This window comes from Molossus molossus, unplaced genomic scaffold (genome assembly GCF_014108415.1).
Source record: "Molossus molossus isolate mMolMol1 unplaced genomic scaffold, mMolMol1.p scaffold_m16_p_15, whole genome shotgun sequence".
In the NCBI taxonomy this organism is placed as follows: domain Eukaryota; kingdom Metazoa; phylum Chordata; class Mammalia; order Chiroptera; family Molossidae; genus Molossus; species Molossus molossus.
Window position 1 is genome coordinate 28,607,405 of NW_023425350.1, and position 24,451 is coordinate 28,631,855.

General features: G+C 38.1%; 1 protein-coding gene across 1 annotated transcript in view; it reads left to right on the top strand.

Annotated features, from left to right (window-relative positions):
* MTA3 (metastasis associated 1 family member 3) overlaps window positions 1–24,451 on the top strand; it is a 154,317-nt gene that overhangs the window by 81,683 nt on the left and 48,183 nt on the right. Inside the window, exons 8-9 of the mRNA XM_036262258.1 lie at window positions 598–697; window positions 23,523–23,711. Of these exons, the coding sequence (XP_036118151.1) occupies window positions 598–697; window positions 23,523–23,711 (289 nt within the window). The remainder of the gene's footprint in view (window positions 1–597; window positions 698–23,522; window positions 23,712–24,451) is intronic.

Below are 24,451 nucleotides of genomic sequence, written 5' to 3' on the forward strand. Positions count from 1 at the left end.
GTATATTTTTCTGCACATGTGTTATATTTTAATTACAACATTTAAAAAAGCTTTTTCTTACCTAATACATTTACAAGATAGACAAGTAGCAAATCATCTTTGTTTCATGTTTTATCTCTTGAAGTTAGTGTTTGCTAATTTTTAAAAATGGCAGTCTGTTATATATTGAGGCCTCATAGGAAGAAGTTGACTATATTTCAAGGAAAAAAATGATACTGGGATTTCACAATTTGGGCTAAAAAAAAAAAGGGTCAGAACTTGCTTTGCAGTAATAGTTAAACTAGCTAATTTACTTCTCATTTTGGAGCACATTTGAATACCAAATTGTTTACTCCATGGCATTTCAAAATAGATCTTTCCCTTCTTTATGCCTCACAACCTACTTCTTAATTTAATTGTAATGACTCATATATGGTAAATTGGCTTGTCAATTCTTACATCTTATAGAAAATACTTTTTATTTGGTACTTGATTTTCAAACATCCAGGAAGTTGATTTTTCTTTCACAGATTTTCATTCACTAGCAAAATGTGTTTCTTTAAATATAAAAAATAACAGAGCCTTGATTTCTCCTCTTTGTCGTTGTGGTTTATTTAGTGCTGTTGGGACATTCGCTCGAGCCCTTGATTGCAGCAGTTCTGTACGGCAGCCCAGTTTGCACATGAGCGCAGCTGCAGCCTCTCGAGACATCACCCTGGTAAGATGCTTTTTGAAATTTTAGGGTTCTTTCTTCTGCTACTTGTTTAATTTTAAAGCCAGAATTCAGTGTTGTAGACATGAGAACTTTCTGGCTCCTAGCCCTACTGACTGCTAGGTTGATTTGGCGTGGCTTGGCTGGTTGGTTGGTAAACTGGAGTGTCTCATTCCTAAGTCACCCTGTGTTTGTGAGCTGAGACAGGTAAGAATGACTGTTCATGGAGTAGGTACACAAATCATTCTGACCCATCTGTTTTCACTGTTGTATTTTTTCATGTATTTCATCTATGTACCTAAATAGTTGTAGATCATACATAATGCCTTGCAGTATTTTTAAGTGAATGTGACTGCCTCTTGAAACCGTTGCTCTAGGACAGTGATTTTCATCTTTTTTTTCATCTTGTGACACATATAAACTAATAACTAAAATTTTGCAGCCTGCCAAAAAATAATATTTTTGCTGATCTGACCAAAAAAAATAAAAGGTATAATTTTGATTTATTCACAGTGGACCGCTATTGTGTTGGCTGTTGTCTTTTTAATTTGACAATCTAAGGGGAAAGATATAGTGCCCCTGAATAGATAGTTGGGTATCACGTATTTTAAAATTTCTTGCAACACACCAGTTGAAAATCGCTGCTATAGGAGTTACTCTGTTGTCATGACTGTTATTTAGTATAAGTATTTAAAGTTTTTGTGTCTGTTCATTAGAAAGAGCTTCTGTTTTCTTACATTATTTCATTACATCATGGTAGACATCTTCTAAGACTAGTTTGTTTTTTCCCGTTGATCAAATGAAGCTTCCCATATTCAGTATGCCATGAATGCCTGCTATGGTTGGGCATTGAACTTGGTACTTCCTTCTCTCTGCCTCTAGCCAAGTAGACCTGCAGGTGTTTTGCCCATTGAAATTAATTACTGTGTTTGATTGCCGTAACCCTTTGAATAGGCATGGTAGGATCATCATTTTACAGATGAGAAAACGGGTTTGGTGAGGTTAAGTTATTTGACCAATATTCATTACATGTAATAAAAGTTTCAATTTTATTTTCTGATGGAATGGAATACAATGATAGATTTTATTGCTTTCTCATTATATTTTAATTTGAAACATTTTCCACAAAATACTTATAATAATTCAAATATTCATACTGGAATACACACCAAATTTGTTTCTTATAATGTTTTCTTACATTTTTGTACAATTACAGAGCATTACTGGTGATGAGGGCATTACTAGTCCATCACCATATGGAATTCCTTTCATTATCCTTTCTCAAAGACTAGAATGTTTATAGAAGCAAGTTTTGTTCTCTTCACTACTACATTAATATTAATATAAAAGTTTAGGAGTTTCAAAATAGGTTTGTGTTTTGGTTGTGTGGAACTTGTCTACCAAAGAAGCAAGTGTACCGATGTCACATTTGTAAAAACTTCAAAATCCTGTCAACAGATATTTTTGTGAACCAGAACTACATAGAGTCTTATTGCTACCTGTATATGTTTTTCTGTTTGAAAAGATTTTCCCCAATTCTAAAATTAATGTAGGCTTATTATGAAAAATTGAAAAATAGAGTACAATAGCAACCAGAAAAAGGTTTTGTTTTTATTACCCAGAGCAGAATATATTCTTTTTTTTTATGTCTTAATTGATTTTTATTTATTTTATTTTATTTTTTTAAATCTTTATTGTTGAATGTAGAATGTGTTACAGATGTTCCTTATTTTTCAACCATTGACCCCCTCCTCCCCACTCCTGCCCCCCTCCTGCCCCCCTCCCGCTTTTTCCCACACTATTGTCTGTGTCCATTGGTTATGCATATAAGTTCTTTGGTTTATTTCTTCCCACCCCCCCAACCCCTTTCCCTTTGAAGTTTGTCAGTCTAGCAATGAATTTGTACTTCTTAATCCCTTCACCTTTTTCTTTTTTTTTTTATTTTATTTTTTTTTATTTTTTATTTTTTTATCCTCACCCGAGGATATTTTTCCATTTTTTGTACAGATAGAGTGGGAGGGAGAGAGAGGAAGGGAGAGAGAGAGAGAGAAACATCGACGTGAAGGGACACATCGAGTGGCTGCCACCCGCACGACCAACCAGGGCCGGGGACAAACTGCAACCGAAGTACATGCCCTTAGCGGGAACCGAACCTGGGTCTCTCCGGACCGCAGGCTGACGCTCTAACCGCTGAGCCAAACTGGCCAGGGCTCCCTTCACCTTTTTCACCCATTCCCCCAACCTCCCTCCCATCTGGCAACCAACAAAATGTTCTCTGTATCTATGAGAATGTTTCTATTCTACCTGTTCATTTTGTTTGTAGATTCCATTGTCGATAGATATGTATTCATTGCCATTTTGTTTGTTCATACATTTTATCTTTTTCTTCAAAAAGACACTTTATCATTTCATATAATAATGGTTTGGTGGTGATGAACTCCTTTAACTTTTTCTTGTCTGGGAAAGTCTTTATATGGCCATGGATTCTAAATGACAGCTTTGTAGGATAGAGTAATCTTGGTTGTAGGTTCTTGCTTTTCATCACTCGGAACATTTCTTGCCACTCCCTTCTGGCCTGCAAAGTTTCTTTTGAGAAATCAGGTGATAGCCTTATGGGAACTCCCTTGTAGGTAACTAGCTGCTTTTCTCTTGCTGCTTTTAAGATTCTCTCTTTGTCTTGAACCTTTTGCATTTTGATGATGATGTGTCTTGGTGTGGGCCTCTTGGGGTTCATCTTGTTTGGGACTCTCTGTGCTTCCTGGACTTGTATGTCTGTTTCCTTCACCAAGTTAGGAAAGTTTTCTGCCATTATTGTTTCAAACATGTTTTCAATTTCTTGTTCTTGCTCTTCTCCTTCCGGCACCCCCAAGATGCGAATGTTGGCACTCTTGAAGTTGTCCCAGAGGCTCCTTACACTATTCTCATTTTTTTTTGGATTCTTTTTTCTTTTTGCTGTTCTGATTGGGTGTTTTTTCCTTCCTTATATTCCAAATTGATGGTTTGCTTCTTGGATTTACATACTCTACTATTGAATCTGTGTAAATTATTCTTTATTTCAGTTAATGCCTCCTTCATTTCTGACTGTGCATCCATCATTTCTGACTGGTCCTTTTTTATGCTGTTGAGGCCCTCACTAAGTTCGTTAAGCATCCTTGTAAGCAGTATTTCAAACTCACTATCTGTTAGGTTGCTTATCTCCATTTTGCTTAGTTCTTTTCTTGGGGTTTTTTTCTGTTCTTTCATTTGGGACCTGCTTCTTTGTCTCATTTTGGCTGCCTCTCTGTTTGTTTCTGTGTATTACTTAACAAGAGGTATGGGGCTATCTGAGACCAGATGCTGCTTGTTTGAAAGAATTTAGGAAAAACCTGAAGCAGGATTCAGGACAAGCCAATCCTATGGTTAAGCAAGTGGCAACAGCTTGGGTGGGCCTGAAAGTTGGGTGGGGCGGGGCCTCAGGGAGTCACCAGGGCGGGGCTACCAGTGTGAACCAGGTTGCTGGAGTCCCAGGTATGGGGACTGTCTGCCTGCCCTAGGGAAGGGCTCACTAAAGGAACAAAGGCCTCTGACAGCACTTTTGTCCCGGAGAAAGTCCCCTCTCCAGCCCTCGCTCCGGTGCCACACAGCTCATTCCTTCCCTGTATGTCTCTGGTGCCCCTCGAGCTGCCTCCCCTCCGAGCTTAGAGGGAGAGAATTCGATAAGTCCGTGCGCGGGCCCTTTAAGGAGCTGCCTAGGGCTCCAGCTGCGTCAGCTTCCCTGAGCCTTAGTTCCTGCTGGTTTTCCAGCCAGAATTATGGGGACTTCTCTTCCTGGCACTGGAACCCTGAGCGGGGCACCTGGTGTGGGACAGGGACCCCTCAGTCCTCAGGAAGGACCTTCCCAGCCGAGGTGTCCTCCTGATTTTTATCCGCCACACGTGGGTGTGGGACCAGCCCATAGCCTCCGCCCCTCCTACCAGTCTGGATGTGGTTGCTGCTTTAATACCGTAGTTGTAGGACTTCCATTCAGCTTGATTTCAGGCGGTTTTGAATGATGGTTGTTCTGTAGTTTAGTTGTAACTTTGATGTGGTTGTGGGAGGACGCGATACTGTGTTTACCTACGCTGCCATCTTGACCGGAAGTCTATTCTTTTTCTTTTTTTTTTTTTAATCCTCACCCGAGGACATTTTTCCATTTTTTGTTCAGGTAGAGTGGGAGAGAGAGAGAGAGAGAGAGAGAGAGAGAGAGAGAGAGAGAGAGAGAGAGAGAGAAACATCGATGTGAAAGGAACACATCGAGTGGTTTCCACCCACACAACCGACCAGGGCTGGGGACAAACTGCAACCGAGGTACGTGCCCTTAGCGGGAACTGAACCCGGGCCTCTCAGGACTGCAGGCCGACGCTCTAACCGCTGAGCCAAACCGGCCAGGGCCGGAAGTCTATTCTTTGCTATTTTATGTTTTAAAGCAATTTTTTGCATTATAAGTACTGTAATAATAATAATAATAATAATAGCAAATTACAGAATAACACGGAGGATAACATAATAAGAGGCCACATAGTGCCACCTAAAACAAGTGTTAATAGTTTAGTTGTTTGGATGAAAAAAAAATTTCAGGCCCAGCCATGTGGCTCAGTGAATTAAACGTCAACCCATGGTCTGCGAGCTCCCAGTTCGATTCCCAGTTGGGGGCACGTGCCTGGGTTGCAAGCTCAATCCCCAACAGAGGATGTGTCTCTCTCACATCGATGTTTCTATTTTACTGTCCAATCCTCTCTCTCTAAAAAGTCAATAAAAACATATTTAAAAAGTTTCAGCCATTATAGTTAATGTTGGAGTCTTTAGTATTCTGCCCCAGTCCTATTCCCCCTCTTCCATCTGTACTTCTGACCCCCCCCCGTTACCGCTTCCTCCAGTCAAGAGGTAGCCACTATGACAATCTTCTATGTATCTAGTCTGTTTTTATAGTTTTACTATCCAAAATAACAAATATTTGCTTTGCATGTGTTTAAATTACCTCTGTAAAATCTTGCCATTTGCTTAATTTTGAGATCTAGCTATGTTAAATACATACCTAGTTCACTTATTTAGCTACTTTGTAGTATTATTCTTTTTAAAATATGTTTTTATTGATTTTTTACAGAGGAAGAGAGAGAGAGAGAGTGTGAGAGAGACATTGATGTGAGAGAGAAACATCTATTGACTGCCTCCTGCATGCCCCCTACTGGGGATTGAGTCCACAACCTAGTAATCGAACTGGGACCTCTCAGTCCATGGGTCAATGCTCAGTCCACTGAGCCACACCAGCCAGGCAGTATTTGTAGTATTCTTTTGTGGAATACTGTACCACATTATTTATGTATTCTCTTACGAAAGAACATCTGGAATACTTTAAAAACTTTTTTGTTGTTGCTGTTACATGTAATTGAAAATTACAACACATTTCCCTTTGTGAGCATGTGTGTGAGTTTTCTAGACAGTAACTACAGGTAAAATAGTAATTCACAGTGTTTCATAGGGCAGTGTTCATTTTGAATTTGACCACATTCAGCCAGATTATTCTGTATACCATGATAGAAATTTATAATCCCACACAGTTAATGAGTGTTCTCCTTTCTTCATCAATTTTCTTACCTTGTCTTCAACATTTGCCATTTTCAGATATAACATTTTTACTATCCTGATGCTATCTCATTTTAATTGTTTTTACCTGATTACTTAGTGACAGTAAACATTTTTATATGTTTATTGGCTCTTTTGTTTTTTTCTTTTTGTGTTTTGGATTCATATTCTTTGTCTAATATTCATTTGCAATATTCTGTATTTTTCTAATAGTTTTAAAGTTTTATTCATATTTAAGACTGTTAATATATCTGGAATTTATCTTTTTAACAATGAAGTAGAAGTTGCAGTCTAATTAATTTTTCTCCATATGGAGAATTAATCATCCCACTGCCTTTTATTGGATTTGTCCTCATGATTTTGTAATGCCCCTTCTATCTTATTTCCGGGTTCTAGTTATGCTTAGGTCTGCTCCTGGATTTCTAATCTATTCTGTTTTGTTTATCTGTTTGTCCCTGTACAGACACCACATTATAATAATACAGTATGATAGCCGATAATTCCCGTGTGAACTATTTTTATTAACATTTGGTTGAAGTCATTTAGAACAGAGTTTTGAACTCCCCCAAATCACGTTTTTTTTTTTAAGTCTTTATTGCTGAAAGTAGTACAGATGTCCTCCCTTTTTTTCCCTATTGACTCCCCTGCCCCCCATCATGTTTTTCCTAACCGTATTATTGTTACTGGAAAGGGGACCTAGCTCTTGGCAGTCCTGCCTAGGGCCATTCAGTAGTGAATGGATTCTTGATTTTGTGTAGGAATAATTTTACAACACAAGCCCAGGTGAATTTTAGGGGGCACTTATTAAAGTTAATGACAATGCAACAAAGAAGGGCTGAGCAACTGAGTCTAGGCTGATCTGTTTTGGCTTGCTAAGAAGTCAGAGAAAAGGGGGCCTTGGGGACAGATTCAGGGGCTTTGTCCGGGATGAACTGCCACTGCCCATTGTTGTCCTGGTTGCAAGTCTCGTGAAGTCTCTTAGAGTTTAGGAAATGCATGCCTGTCGGGGAAGAAGAGAGGGAAGGGAATGGTGCAGGCTGCTCCCCAGAGGGAAAGTGCATGCTTGGTCCTTTGCCTTGAGGCTTTTATTTCTGTCTTGCAGGCTAGAATCTTAAGGGGGAGACGGGGTCAGGGTGATTTTAGCAGAATATTCATCTCTTTTCCAGATGTGATTTTTCAGGGCTCTGGTCTTCACTGACTGATCAGTGTCAGGGCAGGGGGTGGTTGGTCACTGTAGCTGGTACTGGTGTCACCCACCTGGTTTTGCTGTTTTTCTGGGCCAGAAATGGAAATACAACTGAGGCCTAGAGTTATCTCTAGGGAGGTGACCTGTATCTACTACAAATTACTCTGCCAGCTTATTAAACTATTTGTCTCAGTTTCCCTATTCCACTAGTCCTGGCTTATTGGCCTGTCTCAACATGAATACTCTTTCATATCGTTGTAAGAACCTGGAACAGTTTTTTCTAATGTTGTATGATCTTACCTTGTATAGAGATACTGTTACTTAAGCCCAGTCACTTGTCCTTATGAGATAATGCTTTGTAGGTTATAACTGGGGATGCTATCCCTGTAATAGTTCAGCGAATTCCCTGTTTTGTCTAAGGAGTAAAAGCACAAAGCCTGTTCCTGAGATGGCTCAGTTCTATGACAATTGGGTCTGACAGGTGAGGAGCAGGTGTATGGGCTCTTGGTTTGCAGTTGAAGAAACTCTCTACTTCCCACTGCTGGTGACTGGTGGGATAGCTGGTGAATTTTTTTGGAAGAGGACAGTTTTCAAGATTCATTATTTTTTTCTGTCAGTAAAGGCCATTTATAAAAAGAAGTTGTTGTTTTTTTAAATCCCCACCAGAGGACATTTTTGCATTTATCTTCAGATAGAGCGGGAGGGAGAGAGAAGGGAAGAGAGAAAGAAAAACATTGATGTGAGAGAGAGACATCAACCGGTTATTACCTACACAACTCCAAGCAGGGCCGGGGACAAACTGTAACTGAGGTATGTGCTCTTAGCGGGACCCGAACCCGGGACTCTTTGGTCCGTAGGCTGATGCTCTAACCGCTGAGCCAAACTGGCCAGGGCTAAAAAGCATTTTAAAGAGGACACAACATATATACTTCAATTAGTTTAAATATAATTTTGTGCATATCTTGGCTGTTATGCTCCTTCTAGGCAGGTAATTTCAGATCCTTCAGTGTTTTCATCACTTCTGTTTTTTGTGTTTTTTTTTTTTTTTAGTATTTAGCAATTTGGAGGTCACTTTTATATTCATCTAATATCCTAAATTATTTATTACTATAATTTTTTTTAAAGCAGAAGTATACTCAGAGGCTCATGAAATTCTGTTTTGGCCTCTTTGTACAATTGGTTTCAGAGGTAGTTCTTGACTCCTATTGAGGAGTTCTATCAGATTATCTCTTCTTCTCACCCTCACTAAAATGGCTTGGCTTTAAATATTATTATTGTTATCTATCTTGGATTAAGCACTGAAGAAGATCTGCTCTTTTGTCCGCAACATTTTTTTTTTTTTTTTTATCCTCACCCGAGGATATTTTTCCATTTTTTGTACAGATAGAGTGGGAGGGAGAGAGAGGAAGGGAGAAAGAGACAGAAACATCGACGTGAAGGGACACATCGAGTGGCTGCCACCCGCACGACCAACCAGGGCCGGGGACAAACTGCAACCGAGGTACATGTCCTCAGCGGGAACCGAACCCGGGTCTCTCCGGACCGCAGGCCGACGCTCTAACCGCTGAGCCAAACCGGCCAGGGCTGTCCGCAACATTTAAATACCTTGGTTTCCTGCTCTACCTACTGTAGGTGTAGCTTTACTTGGATTCTTTCTATATGATGTTCTTGTGTTGAGATTATGTTTTCAGTGCCATAAAATTAATATCTTTTGGAAGTTGCAAAAGCAGGAAGAAATCAATGCCTTTTGTTATTCAGATACCATGATCTGCATTCTGTTTTCCCAGTGGTATCAGGCCTTCCACTTTGATGTTAGAATATAAGATCCTGAGGAACTTCTATAAAAATGAGTGAAACTCGTTATAAATTGATTACTAATATGTTGATAATATGAGTTTTGCAGATTGTTTTCCAAAAAGAACATGTGAAAAGTTAAGTTGTTTTGTGCTATTAAATGAAAATTGATTTATCATTCAGCTGAATTGGATAGTAAAGTTCTTACTTTTCTTTTGGTGTTTGCAGACTTGTAACATCCTAGGCTAGTACCTTTCTCCATCAGGCAAGCAGACCATGAATCTGTCTCTGCAGAAGACTGCCCACTGCAGAGAGGGCAGGGTGGGGAGCTGCAAGAACCCGTGTAGCCCATGCTAGGTGGTTTTCTTGTGGCCTTTCCTGTGAGGACGGCAATTGGGCCTTCAGTGCTCCTAACCCAACACATCCATTTATGCAAGACAGTCAATGTAGTCCACTTGTCAAATAACCAGTAATATTTTGGGAGCCGCTAATTAAGCTGCCTTTAGATGGCTAGATCTAACTTCTTCATTTTGAGATTTGTTATGAACATAGCTGGACTGTGAATTTCAAACCCTGCCAGTCTAAGATATATAATAAGATTTATAATTATTAGAACATTAAAGCCATGGCAGCTTCATAGATTTCACCCTCGTTTCATTAAAAAGTAAAGTGTACTTTGTACAATATGCAAAGAAAAAAAATCATCAGTTTACAACAACAACCACATTGACCTTGTCTCCACCCCTTTGTGGAAACAAAATTCCTTGGAAGGAAGTATACTCTGAGGTGGTTAGTAGGTAGTAGTTGGTGGAGATTCTTTCCCTTTACAGTACCCATGTGGCTGGTGGTGCCAAGTGCCATGTCCATTGTTAGGGAGCTATGGCTGGAGCAAAGCCTCAGTATCAGAGAATAGGTAATTGGTTAGGTACAGGATTTCCCTTTTGTCTGGACTCTGAAGAATAAACAAGTTTTGGAGGGTAGGATCCCAGAAAAAGAGTTTTTTGAGTTGTTTGGCGCATTAGAAACCTAGAATAAACTATATTAAAAGATAATAGTGACATAACTTATATAAAGACTCACATTTAATTAGTGACAGAATCAGAACTAGAAACTTTGGCTTCTCGATGCTAAGTCTGATTCTGGGGAAGGTCAGGCTGTGTCGATTTAGTAGGGAGGAAATTTTATTGCGAAGCATCTCTAGTTTCTATTGTATGTCTGATCTTTTCAAAATGCAGTTCTGATTTTGCTGTCTCCTATCTTAGATCCTTTCAGTGGCTTTTAATTGCATTTAGAGTAAAAAAAACCAGGTTCTTAAAACAGTCAATAAGACTATGAGATTTTTCTGGCCTGTCTCTCCAGTCCCTTGCCCACACACTCTCCTCTTTGTCCTCTGGGCTCTAGCCAGGCTGTATCCTTCCTTTGGTTCCATGGTTTGCCTCCTGCTACAAGACCTATGCATGTTCAGTTCCCGTTGCCTGCGTACTCTCACAGCCCCTACTGGTTAACTCTCAGTCTTTTTTCAAATCTTGTCTAGTCCATCAGTCTAGGGCCGGTTACTTTGTGATGTGCTCATGCAGAGAACCAGCTGTGTTCCTCCATGTTAGTTGTGTAAACTAACTTTTGTGATTATCTGCTTCATGTCCATTTTTCTCCTGCCCATTCCCCACGTCAGCTTGTAATATTCATTAATATAGTGACTATATCTGTTTATCCTCATTGTTGAATCCCTAGCACCAAACATTTTTCTGGCACATATACTAGGTGTCCAGTAATAAACATTTGAAAATGAACAAATTCATTTCTGTCTCTGGGACAGATTTAAGTAGGTCATTGGAGTGTATTATTTCTATTTCATTGTTTTCAGCATTGTTAAATCTTTTACTGAATGCACAGAGTGGTGTATATTTGAATTCTAATATCATTGTATCATCACAGCTATGCACACACAATCTGAAGACCAGGAATTATAGAAAGATTTAGGTATTGGAAACACTTGTTTAAAAATTGTAGTAAGCCCTGGCCTGTTTGGCTCAGCGGTTAGAGCATCGGTCTGCGGTCCTGAGAGACCCGGGTTCGGTTCCCGCTAAGGGTGCGTACCTCGGTTGCAGTTTGTCCCCGGCCCTGGTTGGTTGTGCGGTGGCAGCCACTCGATGTGTTCCTTTCACGTCGATGTTTCTCTCTCTCTCTCTCTGTTCCTCTCTCTCCCTCCCACTCTACCTGAACAAAAAAAATGGAAAAAAATGTCCTCGGGTGAGGATTAAAAAAAAAAAAAATTGTAGTAAAATATACACAACATAAAATTTATCATTTTAACTATTTGTAAGTATACTGTTCTCTGGCACTAAGTACCCATGTTGTGCAACCAACCATCACCACCATCCATCTACAGAACTTCTTCATCTTCCCCAACTGAAACTCTGAACACATTAAATAGTAACTCCCCGTTCCCCCATTCCCTAGCCCTCAACCACAATTCTACTTGTCTCTATGAAATTGACTATTTTAGATACCTCATATTAGTGGAACCATACACTATTTGCCCTTTTGTGACTTGCTTATTTCACTTAGTTAGTGTCACTTAATTAAGTTTCATTCATGTTGTAGCATGTGTCAGCATTTCCTTCCTTTTTAAGGCTGAATAATAATATTGCATTGCATGTATATACTATGTTTTGTTTATCCATTCATCCATCAGTTGAAACTTGGGTTGTTTCTATCTTTGGCTGTTGCGAATAATGCAATGAACATAGGTGTACAAATGGATATACTTTTGCTCTGTCCAGTTTGGCTCAGCAGTTAGAGCGTCGTCCTGTGGACCAGAGAGACCCGGGTTCAGTTCCTGCTAAGGGCAGTTTGTCCCCGGCCCCAGTTGGGGTTGTATGGGTGGCAACCAGTTGATGTGTCTCTTTCACATCTATGTTTCTCTCGCTCTCTTCCTCCCTCTCTTCCTCCCATTCTATCTGAATATAAATGCAAAAAAAAAAAAAATATCCTCAGGTGAGGATAAAAACAGCAACAAAAAACAAATGGATGTACTTCTATGATTCTATGGTTTCTCCCCTTGGAACTATAGCTTATGGTCCATATAGCCTAATGCAAGTGACTTAACCTCCCTGTGTCTAAATTTCCTCATCTGCAATGGGAATAATAATAAAAAATATCTGCCCAGCTTCAGGGGGTAATGGGTCGACAAGAAGAGGGTATTATAGACATAGTTGCTAATAGGAATATCCAAGCATATAGAGTTTGATGGACCTGTAGTAGCTTCTAAAGCATACCTTGGGGCTGTTTTTCCTGGGCCCTAGGTTCTCTGAGGGGCATAGAGCTCTCTCTGATTGGCTGCCCAGATTGGGTGGAAGACTTCTGATTAACTGCCATGTCACAAGTTTTTTTGTTTTTTTTTGTTTTTAATCCTCACCCGAAGGCATTTTTCCATTTTTTGTTCACATAGAGTGGGAGGGAGAGAGAGAGAGAGAGAGAAACATCGATGCGAAAGGGACACATCGAGTGGCTGCCACCCGCATGACCAACCAGGGCCGGGGACAAACTGCAACCGAGGTACGCACCCTTAGCGGGAACCGAACCCGGGTCTCTCAGGACTGCAGGCCGACGCTCTAACTGCTGAGCCAAACCAGCCAGGGCACACAAGTTTTTTTTTTGATCTTCCATCAACTTTCCAGAAGAAATTAGAACCAACAGTTCATGTGCCTTCATTTAAGGTAATGTTCACAGACACTGAAGCCCCATCCCAGGTTCTGTCCTCCCTGGGAAAGAAAGCAGGTGATGTCTCAGTGTCCTGAACAAGACCTCTGACACCCTCTTTCCAGCTTCCAAAGAGTCTGTCTCTGAGTTACCACGTAGCATCAGCTTGAGGATTAAATGAAATAATGCTTGTAAATAATTTAGAATAATGTCTGGCACAATGTAAGAGCTCAATAAATATTAGTTGTTATTGTTGATATGATGATGATAACAATGCAATTCCCCCCTTAACCTTTGCTGAGTCTTATTTACTTTATTCTCATTTTGTAGCATTATTGATGGTCTAAAAGGGGTTTTGTGATGCCATTTTCCTGTCATTTTAGTAGATTATCAAGTTTGAATATGGTCATTAGGCCATGATTAACCACACATTTTAGTATGATTGTTACAAGAAAATGATTCTATAATTTCTCCTTACAACAAGTTATCATTTGTATACTAAAAATTTTCCCTTCAAGAAAAATGTAGAAAAAAAGAGTAAGTTGATTTAACCAATAATAATTTTATTCTTCTGATATTAACTCTTTGTAAAAGTAGTATCCATTAATCTTGCGCTTGATTCTCTTTATTTGTGAGTCCTGCTCAAGTCACACGTTTCGTTTAGAGCTGTGACAGTACTGGGGATTTGAGGAGAGCTTGCATATCACAGCCATTGCATTCTTTAAAGAAATATGTCGAATTACTATGCTACATTATTCCACAGCAGAATATATAAATCTTTTGGTTAACCTTTTAGGCATTAACTTATACCAGAAACCCAGTCTTTAAAATGAATATAAAATTGATAAAATGAGAATTCATATAATTTTTTAAAAATCAATTTGCTTTTTAGTACTATCCCTGTTTCCAAAGCTGTAAAATTAGAACGAATGGACTACCATTGCAGTGAAAAATATGAAACATCAAGTTTTCCTTTCTTCTAAAGACATCAAGGCAGTAATATTCTACATTAAGTAAACTTCTTTTTGTCTGATGATCTATTGCAGAAAGCAATTTAAAGATTACATGAAATGAACTTAGAACTACTGCAAACTGTCCTCAGAGAATTGTTGTGTGTGTGCTAATATCTATTTATCCATCTTTTTCTTTTAAATGTAAGCTTAAATTGGTTTTTCTTTTTGGGGTGTGTGTGTGTGTGTGTGTGTGTGTGTGTATGTATATATAGCCTTTCACCTTCCCTTTTCTCCTGTGCATTTAATTTAAGAAGCATCAGAAAAATCTCAGATCTGAACTATGGGGAGATATAATGAAAGTTGTTTTAATTTCTTGGACTTAGCTTATGGTCCATATAGCCTCATGCAAGTGACTTAACCTCCCTATGTCTAAGTTTCCTCATCTGCAATGGGAATAATAATAAAAAATATCTGCCCAGCTTCAGGGGGTAATGGGTTGACAAGAAGAGGGTATTATAGACATAGTTGCTAATAGGAATATCCAAGCATATAGAATTTGTTGGACCTGTAGTAAATTCTAAAGCATACCTTGGGGCTGAGGTTGTGGTGAAGAGATTTTGATATATAAGTGTGAGTTAATGAAGGTTTGTGTTTATCATTTTTTAAAAATTATCTTTGTATTTTGAGATAATACAAAAATAGTATTAAGACTTCTTACATTTCCTTCACCCAGATTTCCCAAATGTCTAACATTAAGTACATTTTATCATTCTGTCTATATATACATATTTTTATTATTGTTGTTATTGTTATTTCTGAACAGTTTCAGAGTAAATTTCAGAATGGATGTCCCATTATTGCTAAATATTTGAAGAGGTATTTGCTAAAAGAATAATGATATTCTCTTCTTTTTTTTTTTTTAAATCCTCACCCGAGGACATTTTTCCATTTTTTGTTCAGATAGAGCGGGAGGGAGAGAGAGGAAGAGAGAGAAAAAGAGAAACATTGATGTGAAGGGACACATCGAGTGGCTGCCACCTGCACAACCAACCAGGGCCGGGGACTAACTGCAACCGAGGTACGTGCCCTTAGGGGGAACCGAACCCAGGTCTCTCTGTACCGCAGGCCGACGCTCCAACCGCTGAGCCAAACCGGCCAGGGCCGATATTCTCTTCTATATCCATAGTATGATAGTCAGATTCAGGAAGTGATTATTGCTATAGTACCATTATCTAATCTAGAGGCTTTAGTCAGATTTGCTAGTTGTCTCAGTAATGCTCTTTATAACAAAAGAAAAAGATTTTTCTGGTTCAAAGTCTACTTGAGAATCACTTATTGCATTTAATCTCTTTAATTCACTTCAATCCTGAATGAGCAGTTCCTCATTCTTTCTGTCTTTCATAACCATGGCCTGCCACCTTGTAGTTTTCTTGTGATAGTGATCAAAATGTATGAGTACAGCCCAGCCGGCGTGGCTCAGTGGATTGAGCGCCATCCCATGTACCAAGAGGTCACGGTTTGATTCCTGGTCAGGGCACATTGCCCAGATTGTGGGCTTGATGCCCAGTAGAGGCATACAGGAGGCAGCCGATTAAAGTTTCTCTCCCTCTTCATTCTTCTCTCTGAAATCAATTAAAAAACAGTTTTAGAAAATGTATGAGTACACATAAGAACATAGCCCAGGATGACTTGTAGATTGATTTGAGTGAATGACAGCTAAGTCTCAACAAATTTGATGATGAATGAGGAATTTTGTTTTGAGTACTATACATTGAAGCAAAAATGGCATAAAATATTATTTTATATAGAAGAAATATTGCCTTAATCATGGTTTGAGGTTTACTCATGACAGTTTATAGTCACCTTCTGCAAACCATGCGCTCAATAATATGTTCATTAATTTTTAAATAATGTTGATATTCTGAATGCTGTAATTTGTGCAGGGGGTATACGTGTAAAGTTTTTGTACGATTCTGAGCAAATCAGTAGTCAGTATTGCCTATGTATGTGTAGCAGTTAGCTGTTGTGAAGATAATGCTACATGATTACAGGTTTGGTTCCTGGGAAACAGACTTTGAGATGGAGATTTGCATGTAGGAAATTTATCAGGGAGGACCCTAGGGATAAACACCTGTGAAGGAGAAGGGAAGGAGGCAGGATTGAATAGAGGGAGAAGGTGGGTTCTGGTACAGTTGGCCTCAGCTGACTCCATGGGTTGTCCCAAATCAGCGTGGAAGACTGGGCCTGGACACTTATGTGTATTGGAAGCAAGCAGGCTGCCCCAGGAGAGAGCATGGCCTTGGGTGATGAATCTTTATTAAATTGAGATCATTCCAAAGAGGACCAACAGCTGAGGGATGTCTGTTCATATCGCCTGTAGCTGAGTAAGTTCTTTATTCGCAAAGGGAAAACACAGTATCCATTATACTTCCCAGAATTTCAGTGGCTTATAACAACAAGCATTGATTTCTTGTACATGCCTTGTCTAGGATTCTGTGGAACTAGACTAGGCTGATTAAGTGCCAAGCTGCAGGTAGTGACCAGTTCTCCTTCACGTGTCTCATCTTCTGTTAACAAAAGTCAGTAGCACAAGAGGGCAAGTCCAAATGTACAAAAACATTCAGGACTCTGTTAAGTCATATTTAAACATCCTATTAGCCAGTCAGGTCACATGTCCAAGCCCAACATCAATAGAGTGGAAGAATACCCTCCTATGGAAGTCCAGGGGAGGAAGTGAATATTTGCTAAAGAATAACCTAGTCTACCACAGTGTGATTCTACTTAATGAACAAAAAATGAGATTTTCACTGCCAAGATCTGATTGTCAGTCTTTCTCCTAAAATACTTCTATTTGTCATCTCCATCTGTTATGAATGAGATGAAATGTGACAACACCTGCAGTGCTATTTGGCAAAGAAAACAGCTTATGATTTTTAAAATTTAGATTTGAATGGATCGTGTTGTGTGTTATTTGTATAGCTATTGAAAAAAATGGTAACTTTGTATTAATTTGCAGGGAAGACTTTCAGTTTTTTCATGTTTAGTTTCTAAGTTTTTTAAATCTTATTTCAAACCAAGTTATACAGACAATAATGTGTATTAATAACCCTATACTTTAGGCACACTGCTTATACATTTTTACATATGTATACATGTAACCATGTAATCACCACCCAGGTCTAGATAAAAATTACCAATCCTGAATTCCAAAAATGTTTCCCTTCCCCTTCAGTGGTCTCCCACTCCCCTTCTGAGGTAACGAATATTCAGACTTATCTTACCATCAATTAATGGTTACTCTTTTCAAAGTCCATATAGATGGAATCAGCCAGTATGTTTTTTAGTATTTCTAGCTTTTTGAGTTTTTATTATCTTACTGATAAAACATAGTCATTGGTTATATGTCATACTCCTCTGTCTTTTCTTAGCTTATTTCTGTGAGTCTTTACTACTGGGTGTTGTCTGTTCTATTATAGAAAGTATCACCTGTGTTTTACTAATATCTTTTCAGGGTAAGGTTAGACTATAGAGTCCATTCAAGAGAAACTTCTATGTGTGTCAGAAAGATGAAGTGAATAGGGAGGGACTCCAGCAAATAATGTGATCCCTTGGTTTCCTTTGTGAAGATGATCATCAATTTCAGCAGAATTATTCCCTAGGAATTCCGCAGTGCATGTGCCTGGTGGGATGTTTATTTTGTACATATACTGATCATTAACCGTACTCTCTTCTGGGCTATGTAATAAATGTGGGCTTTGGAGGTTTCGGAGCTCCTGGTCAGCTGATTTGATTTGTGGCACAACACAGGAGCTAGTCTTCCAAAAGCAAATGCTTACTTCACTATTCAGTAACACAAATACTCTGGAAAGAACAGACATTTAATCACTTGAGATTTTGGTCATAACCACTCATAAAAGCTAAGATATTACTTTGGTTCTTTGAAGCCTTATTAGATAATACAGCTCATCATCAATTTTAAAAGTGCCTGTATGAAAAGCATTTTTATTCATCTTACATGAACAAAAGACTGAAAATTTTTTCATGCTTTGAGTGGTTGGTACAATATCAGCTGAGAAAAACTCATTTAATTCTGTCACTTTTGGTTTCACAGCACTCGTTAATTATAAAATTACTTCTACCTTCTAATAGTTAATTTGTATAATTATTGATTTTGAATACCATTTAATCTTTTTTATTTGTTATTCAATGTAAATATAGGAGTTTTAAAAGTAATTGTTTCTGGCCCTGGCTGAGTGGCTTAGTTGGTTGAAGTGTCATCCCGTACACCAAAAGGTTACAGGTTTGATTCCTAGTCAGAGTGCATATGGTAAGGAACTGATCTATGTTTCTCTCTCATATTGATGTTTCTCTCTCTCTCTTTTCCTCCCTCCCTCTCTCCCTCTTTGTAAACATATTCTCAGGTGAGGATTAAGAAATGCACAGTTATTTATGAAAATACATTATTAATTGAAGAGATCACTAAATGCTATTGAACTTTCTTTGCAATTTTCATAAGTCATATATCCAGAAACAATAATCATTTAGTTTCAGGGATGCTGTAAAAGTACATAAGAGTGTCCCTACAGCGCAACTGCCAAGTCTGTCGAGTGAGAAGTTTGGCTAGAGAAGTGGAGTTTGACTCTGGAGTTTGCAGAGCACAAGCAAAGAATAAAGATTAATTCTAACATTGTTTTGACCCCTGCTACTGAAGAATGAGGAGAAGTTTACTTGAAAGCTGAAGTTACTATTCCATGATTGTGACACATACAGCAAAAGACTCTACATGGTCATTGGTCGTAGCTGTGATTATAACTGGGAAATTGGTACTGAAATCCCTCCATGCTTTTATTTTGTGGAATCTAATGATTTATTTTCTGATTTTTTTTCAATGACAGCTGACATTCAATATTATATTCATTTCAGGTGTATAGTGTAGTGGTTAGACATTTATATAATTTGTGAAGTGATCCCCTTATAAGTCTAGTACCCTGGCACCATGTATAGTTATTACAATATTACTGACTATATTCCCCTATGCTATACTTTACATCTATGTGACTATTTTGTGACTGCCAATTTGTACTTCTTAATCCCTTCACCGTTTTCACGCCACCCTCCAGCCCCCCTCCTACTTGGCAAACTGTCAGTTCTCTGTATTTATGAGTCTGTTTCTATTTTGTTTGTTTGTCTTTCAGATTTCACATATAAGTGAAATCATATGGTATTTGTCTTTGTCTGGCTTACTTAGTATAATATGCTCTAGGTCCATCCATGTTGTCATAAATGGTAAGATTTCATTCTCTTTTATGTCTGAGTAATATTCCATTGATATATGTACCACATCTTCTTTTCTAGTCGTCTCTTCTTTTCTACTTATGGATACTTAGGTTGATTCCATATCTTGACTATTGTAAACAATGCTGTAATGAACATAGGAATGCATATATCTTTTTGTTTGTTTGTTTTATTTTAATTAATTATTTTTTTGTTGGAGATGTTTCTTCTTTTTCTCCCACTGACTCCCTCCTCCCTGCTCCTGTCCCTGCACTCCACTCCCTTCCTTCATGGTATTGTTGTCCGTGTCTAATGGTTATGCATGGGATGCATATATCTTTTCGAATTGGTGTTTTGGATTTTTTCAGATAAATACCCAGAAGTGAAATTGCTGGGTCATAATGTTGTTCTATTTTTAATTATTTTAGGAACCTCCATACTGTTTTCCAAAATGGCTGTACCAATTTGCAATCCCACAAACAGTGTACGGTACCCTTTTCTCTACCTCCTAGCTAACACTTGTTGTGTGTTGATTTATTGATGATAGCCATTCTGACAGGTGTGAGGTGATACCTCATTCTGGTTTTAATGTGCATTTCTCTGGTGATTAGTGACATCGAGCATCTTGTCTATTGGCCATCTGTATGTCCTTTTTGGAGACATGTCTATTGAGGTCTTCTGCCCTTTTAAAATTGGATTATTTGTGTTTTGGGTGTTGAGTTGTCTGAATTCTTTATAAATTTTGTATATTAACGCCTTATCAGATGTATTATTGGTGACTACGTTCTTTCATTCAGTGGATTGTCTTTTCATTTTGTTGATGGTTTTCTTTGCTGTGCAAAAAGTTTTTAGTTTGATTTTTTTTGTTTAATCTTTCTTGTGTTTCCTTTGCCTGAGGACATAGATCAGAAAAAAATATTATTAAGAGAAATGTCAGAGATTTTGCTGCCTGTATTTTCTTCTGGGATTTTTATGATATTGAGTCTTATATTTAAGTCTTTAATTCATTTTGAGTTTATTCTAGTATATGGTGTCAGAAGGTGGTCTAGCTTTATTTTTTTGCCTATATCTGGCCATTTTTTTTTGCATGTATCTGTCGCAACACCATTTATTGAATAGACTGGCTTTATCCCATCATATGTTCTTGTCTCCTTTATCAAATATTAGTTGATTAAATAATCATTTCTGGGCTCTTTATTTTGTTCCATTGATTAATCTGTCTGTTTTTATGCCAGAACCATGCTACTTGAATTACTATAGCCTTTTCGTATAGTTTGATATCAGGCTGTGTGATTACTCCAACTTTGTTCATCTTTCTCAAGATTGATGTGGCTATTCGTGGTAGTTTCATATAAAATTTGGGGTTATTTGTTCTAGTTCTGTGAAATACATCATTTTCCCATTTTTTGTTCAGGTAGAATGGGAGGGAGAGAGGGGAACAGAGAGAGAGAGAGAAATATTGATGTGAAAGGAACACATCGAGTGGCTGCCACCCGCACGACCAACCAGGGCCGGGGACAAACTGCAACCGAGGTACGCGCCCTTAGTGGGAACCGAAACCGGGTCTCTCAGGACCACAGGCCAACGCTCTAACAGCTGAGCCAAACCGGCCAGGGCCATCATTGGTATTTTGATAGGACTTGTGTTGAATCTATAATTTGCTTGGGGTAGTATGGATATTTTAACAATGTTAATTCTTTCTATCCATGAACATGGTATATGCTTCCACTTATTTTTATCTCCTTCAGTTTCTTCAGTGTCTTATAATTTTCCAAGTACAGGTCTTTCAACTCTTGGGTTAAATTTATTTCTGGGTATTATTTTTAATGCAATTGTAAATGAGATTGTTTTCTTAATTTCTCTGATTGTTCATTATTGGTGTATGAAAATGCAACTGATTTCTGGATATTTATTTTGTATCCTGCTAATCTACTGAATTCATTTATCGGTTTTAATAGTTTTCTGGTGGAATTTTTAGGGATCTCTCTATATAGTATTATGTTATCTGCAAATAATGACAGTTTACTTTTTCCTTTCCATTTTGAGTGACTTTTATTTCTCTTTCTTGTCTTATTGCTATGTCTAGGTCTTCCGAGACTGGGCTGAATAAGAGTGGTGAAAGTAGACATTCTTGTCTTGTTCCTGATCTTAAGGAACATGCTTTTAGCTTTTTCCTGTTGAGTATGTTGTTAGCTGTACATTTGTCACATATGGCCTTTATTATGTTTAGACGTGTTCCCTGTAATCCCACTTTGCTTAAAGTTTTTATCATTAATGGATGCTGAATTTTGTCATAATGCTTTCTCTGTATCTATTGGTATGATCACACGATTTTTGTCCATATGGTTGTATCACGTTAATTGATTTGCAGATAATGAACAAACCTTGCATCCCAGGAATAAATCTCATTTGATCATAGTGTATGATCTATGTAATGTATTGCTGGATTTGGTTTGCTGATATTTTGTTGAGGATTTTTGAATCTGTGTTCATCAGGGATATTCTCTTATTTTGTAACGCTTTTGGTTTTGCAATAAGGGTAACGCTGGCTTCATGAAATAAGCTTGGGAGTCTCATTTGGATCTTTCTTATTTCCTTTCTTCTACTTACTTTGGGCTTTTTCTTTTTCTAGTTCCTTTACGTATAAGTTTAGCTTGTTTATTTGAGTCTAATTATTTATTGTAAGTGAGATGCCAACCCTTGTTAAAGCAATTAGTTACTGCACCTGAACTTGTCTACAGATCCTAAATCCTGCCTTTAGCTCTGTCAACAAATTTATATTCTATACCACCCTTATTCAGTGTCTTAATGTATCACAGTATAAATACATATATTTAATGCATACTTTTGCTAATAATAGTTTACTTAACAGATGTTAGTTGATATTTGAGATTATTTTATGCTCTTGTACCGGGAGAGAACTGTATCCTGCCCCTACCAGGTATTTATGGATCACTTATCAAATAAATTTGAAACACTCGTAGATGTGACATCTCCCCATTTGTGAAACTTTTTTTTTTTTTTTTCCATTTGTGAAACTTTTAATAAATATCTGGAGATATTTTGTTTGGGGAAACAACAGTGCAAGACTTGGCTTTCACATGTTCGAAAGTTGAAGCAGAACTAGTTCTTACTTGGCAAAGATTTGATCACCTTGTCAGCCAAACCTGCAGCATACCTACAGTCCAGAGATAGGGCTAAGTATCCTATTTTGCAATTTTACTACACATACAAATATGCATACAAATTATAGATGAATCTCTTCCTCTCCAGTAGAAAAACCATCAAGTTTTTCAAAACAAAGTTTTGAGTTTTGCAACCTAGTTTATTCTCTGCTTCTGATGGGAGGAAAATGCTAGACCCAAGGTACTTTTGCAAACAGCCTGTTATATTATTGGAACCTATCTTTTCTCCTTTCAAATTATTCTTCAAGCCCGGCCGGTGTAGCTCAGTGGTTGAGCATCTACCCATGCACCAAGAGGTCGCTGGTTCTATTCCTAGTCAGGGCACATGCCCAAGTTGTGGACCAGATCCCCAGTTAGGGGTGTGCAGGAAGCGGCCAGTCATTGTTCTCTCTCATCGGTGTTCTATCTCTCTTTCTTTCTCTCCCTCTAAAGCAATAAAGAAAAAAATTATTCTGCAAATACCTCTCCCTTGAAATATATAGGAAACTCCCACCGACCAAGCTTTTCCAAGCACACCTGGTCATCTGTTCTTGGTCTTTAAAATGTCAATAAACTTAACTCTTAACATGGATAGCTAATTTTGTTTTGTTTGTTTTACAATGTGTAATTTTGTTTTGGCTTACTGTCATTCATTCTCAATTCCATTTATTTCTTTCCATTTTTCCTTTTGCAGTACATCATTCTCTTAATCCAACCTGAGAATTTTTTTTTCTCACTCTCTGATACATAATCTATTTTTTACCTTGTTCAGGAAGGCTATTCCAGCCTTGTATAGTAGTTGGCATATAGAAGGGTCTTTGGCATTTTTAACAGAAAGGATGATGAAACTTACTCGATTTCCAATTTATACCTGGAGGACCTGGATCTTCATGGTTAAGTTAATATAACAAATGGATGCATAAAAAAATAAAATACTTAAAAGGCACAAATCAATGTTTTCTTAAAGCAGTATATGATATTTTAAGTAATTGTTAAGTAATCTGTTCAAATTTTTCTTAATTTTGTGAGAAAATAAATACTATCTAAGTATATTATTGTTAAGTGCATCATGCACTTTAGTGTTATTGTTCTTAAATAATCTAGAAAGTTTGCATTTATGGCTGATCTTTTCTCTCTATTTTATTTGTTTTCTTTAGTTTCATGCTATGGATACATTGTATAGACACAGCTATGATTTGAGCAGTGCAATTAGTGTCTTAGTGCCACTTGGAGGACCTGTTTTATGCAGAGATGAAATGGAAGAATGGTCAGCCTCTGAAGCTAGTTTATTTGAAGAGGCACTGGAAAAATATGGCAAAGACTTCAATGATATACGTCAAGACTTTGTAAGTAGAAAATTGTGAATAATATAAAATGTTGAGGTCGGAGATAATTTATTTGTTTTAGAAATCTGGTAAACCGTTCTGGTTGGTGTGGTCAAGTGGTTAGAACGTTGGCCAGAGGACCCAAGGGTCATGGATCCGATTCCCAGTCAAGGGTATATGCTATATCTGATGAGTTGCAGGTTTGATCCCTGGCCCTGGTTGGGGTGCATATGGGAGGCAACCAATCGATGTGTCTCTCTCTCACATCAATGCCCCCCACCCCACAAATCTCTAAAAATCAATGGGAAAAAAATGCCCTTGAGTAAGGATTAAAAAAATAAAGAAGGAAATCTAGTAAACCTTAACGTATTTATTTAGCAAGGCTGACTTAGTAATTTTTATCTGCTCAACATAGAATGAAGGCCAGTATTATAAAGGGGGGATATTGACATTTATCCTGGAAAGTAATTGTGAGTAAGACCCAGGGCCAGGAGACCCCAAGTTCTTGCTATAAACTTTGGCAGTATGAATTCATCCTCTTCACCTCTTTGAGGTCTAAATTTAAAATATGGACAGATTGCCCAAGCCAGTATGGCTCAGTAGACTGACTGTCGTCCCATGGACTGAGAGGTCCCGGTCAGGGAACATGCCCGGGTTGCGGGCTCCATCCCCAGGTGGGGATGTATAAAGGCGGAAGTTTGATGTTTCTCATATCGATGTTTCTGTCTCTCTCTTCCTTCCTCTCTCTAAAAAAATCAATA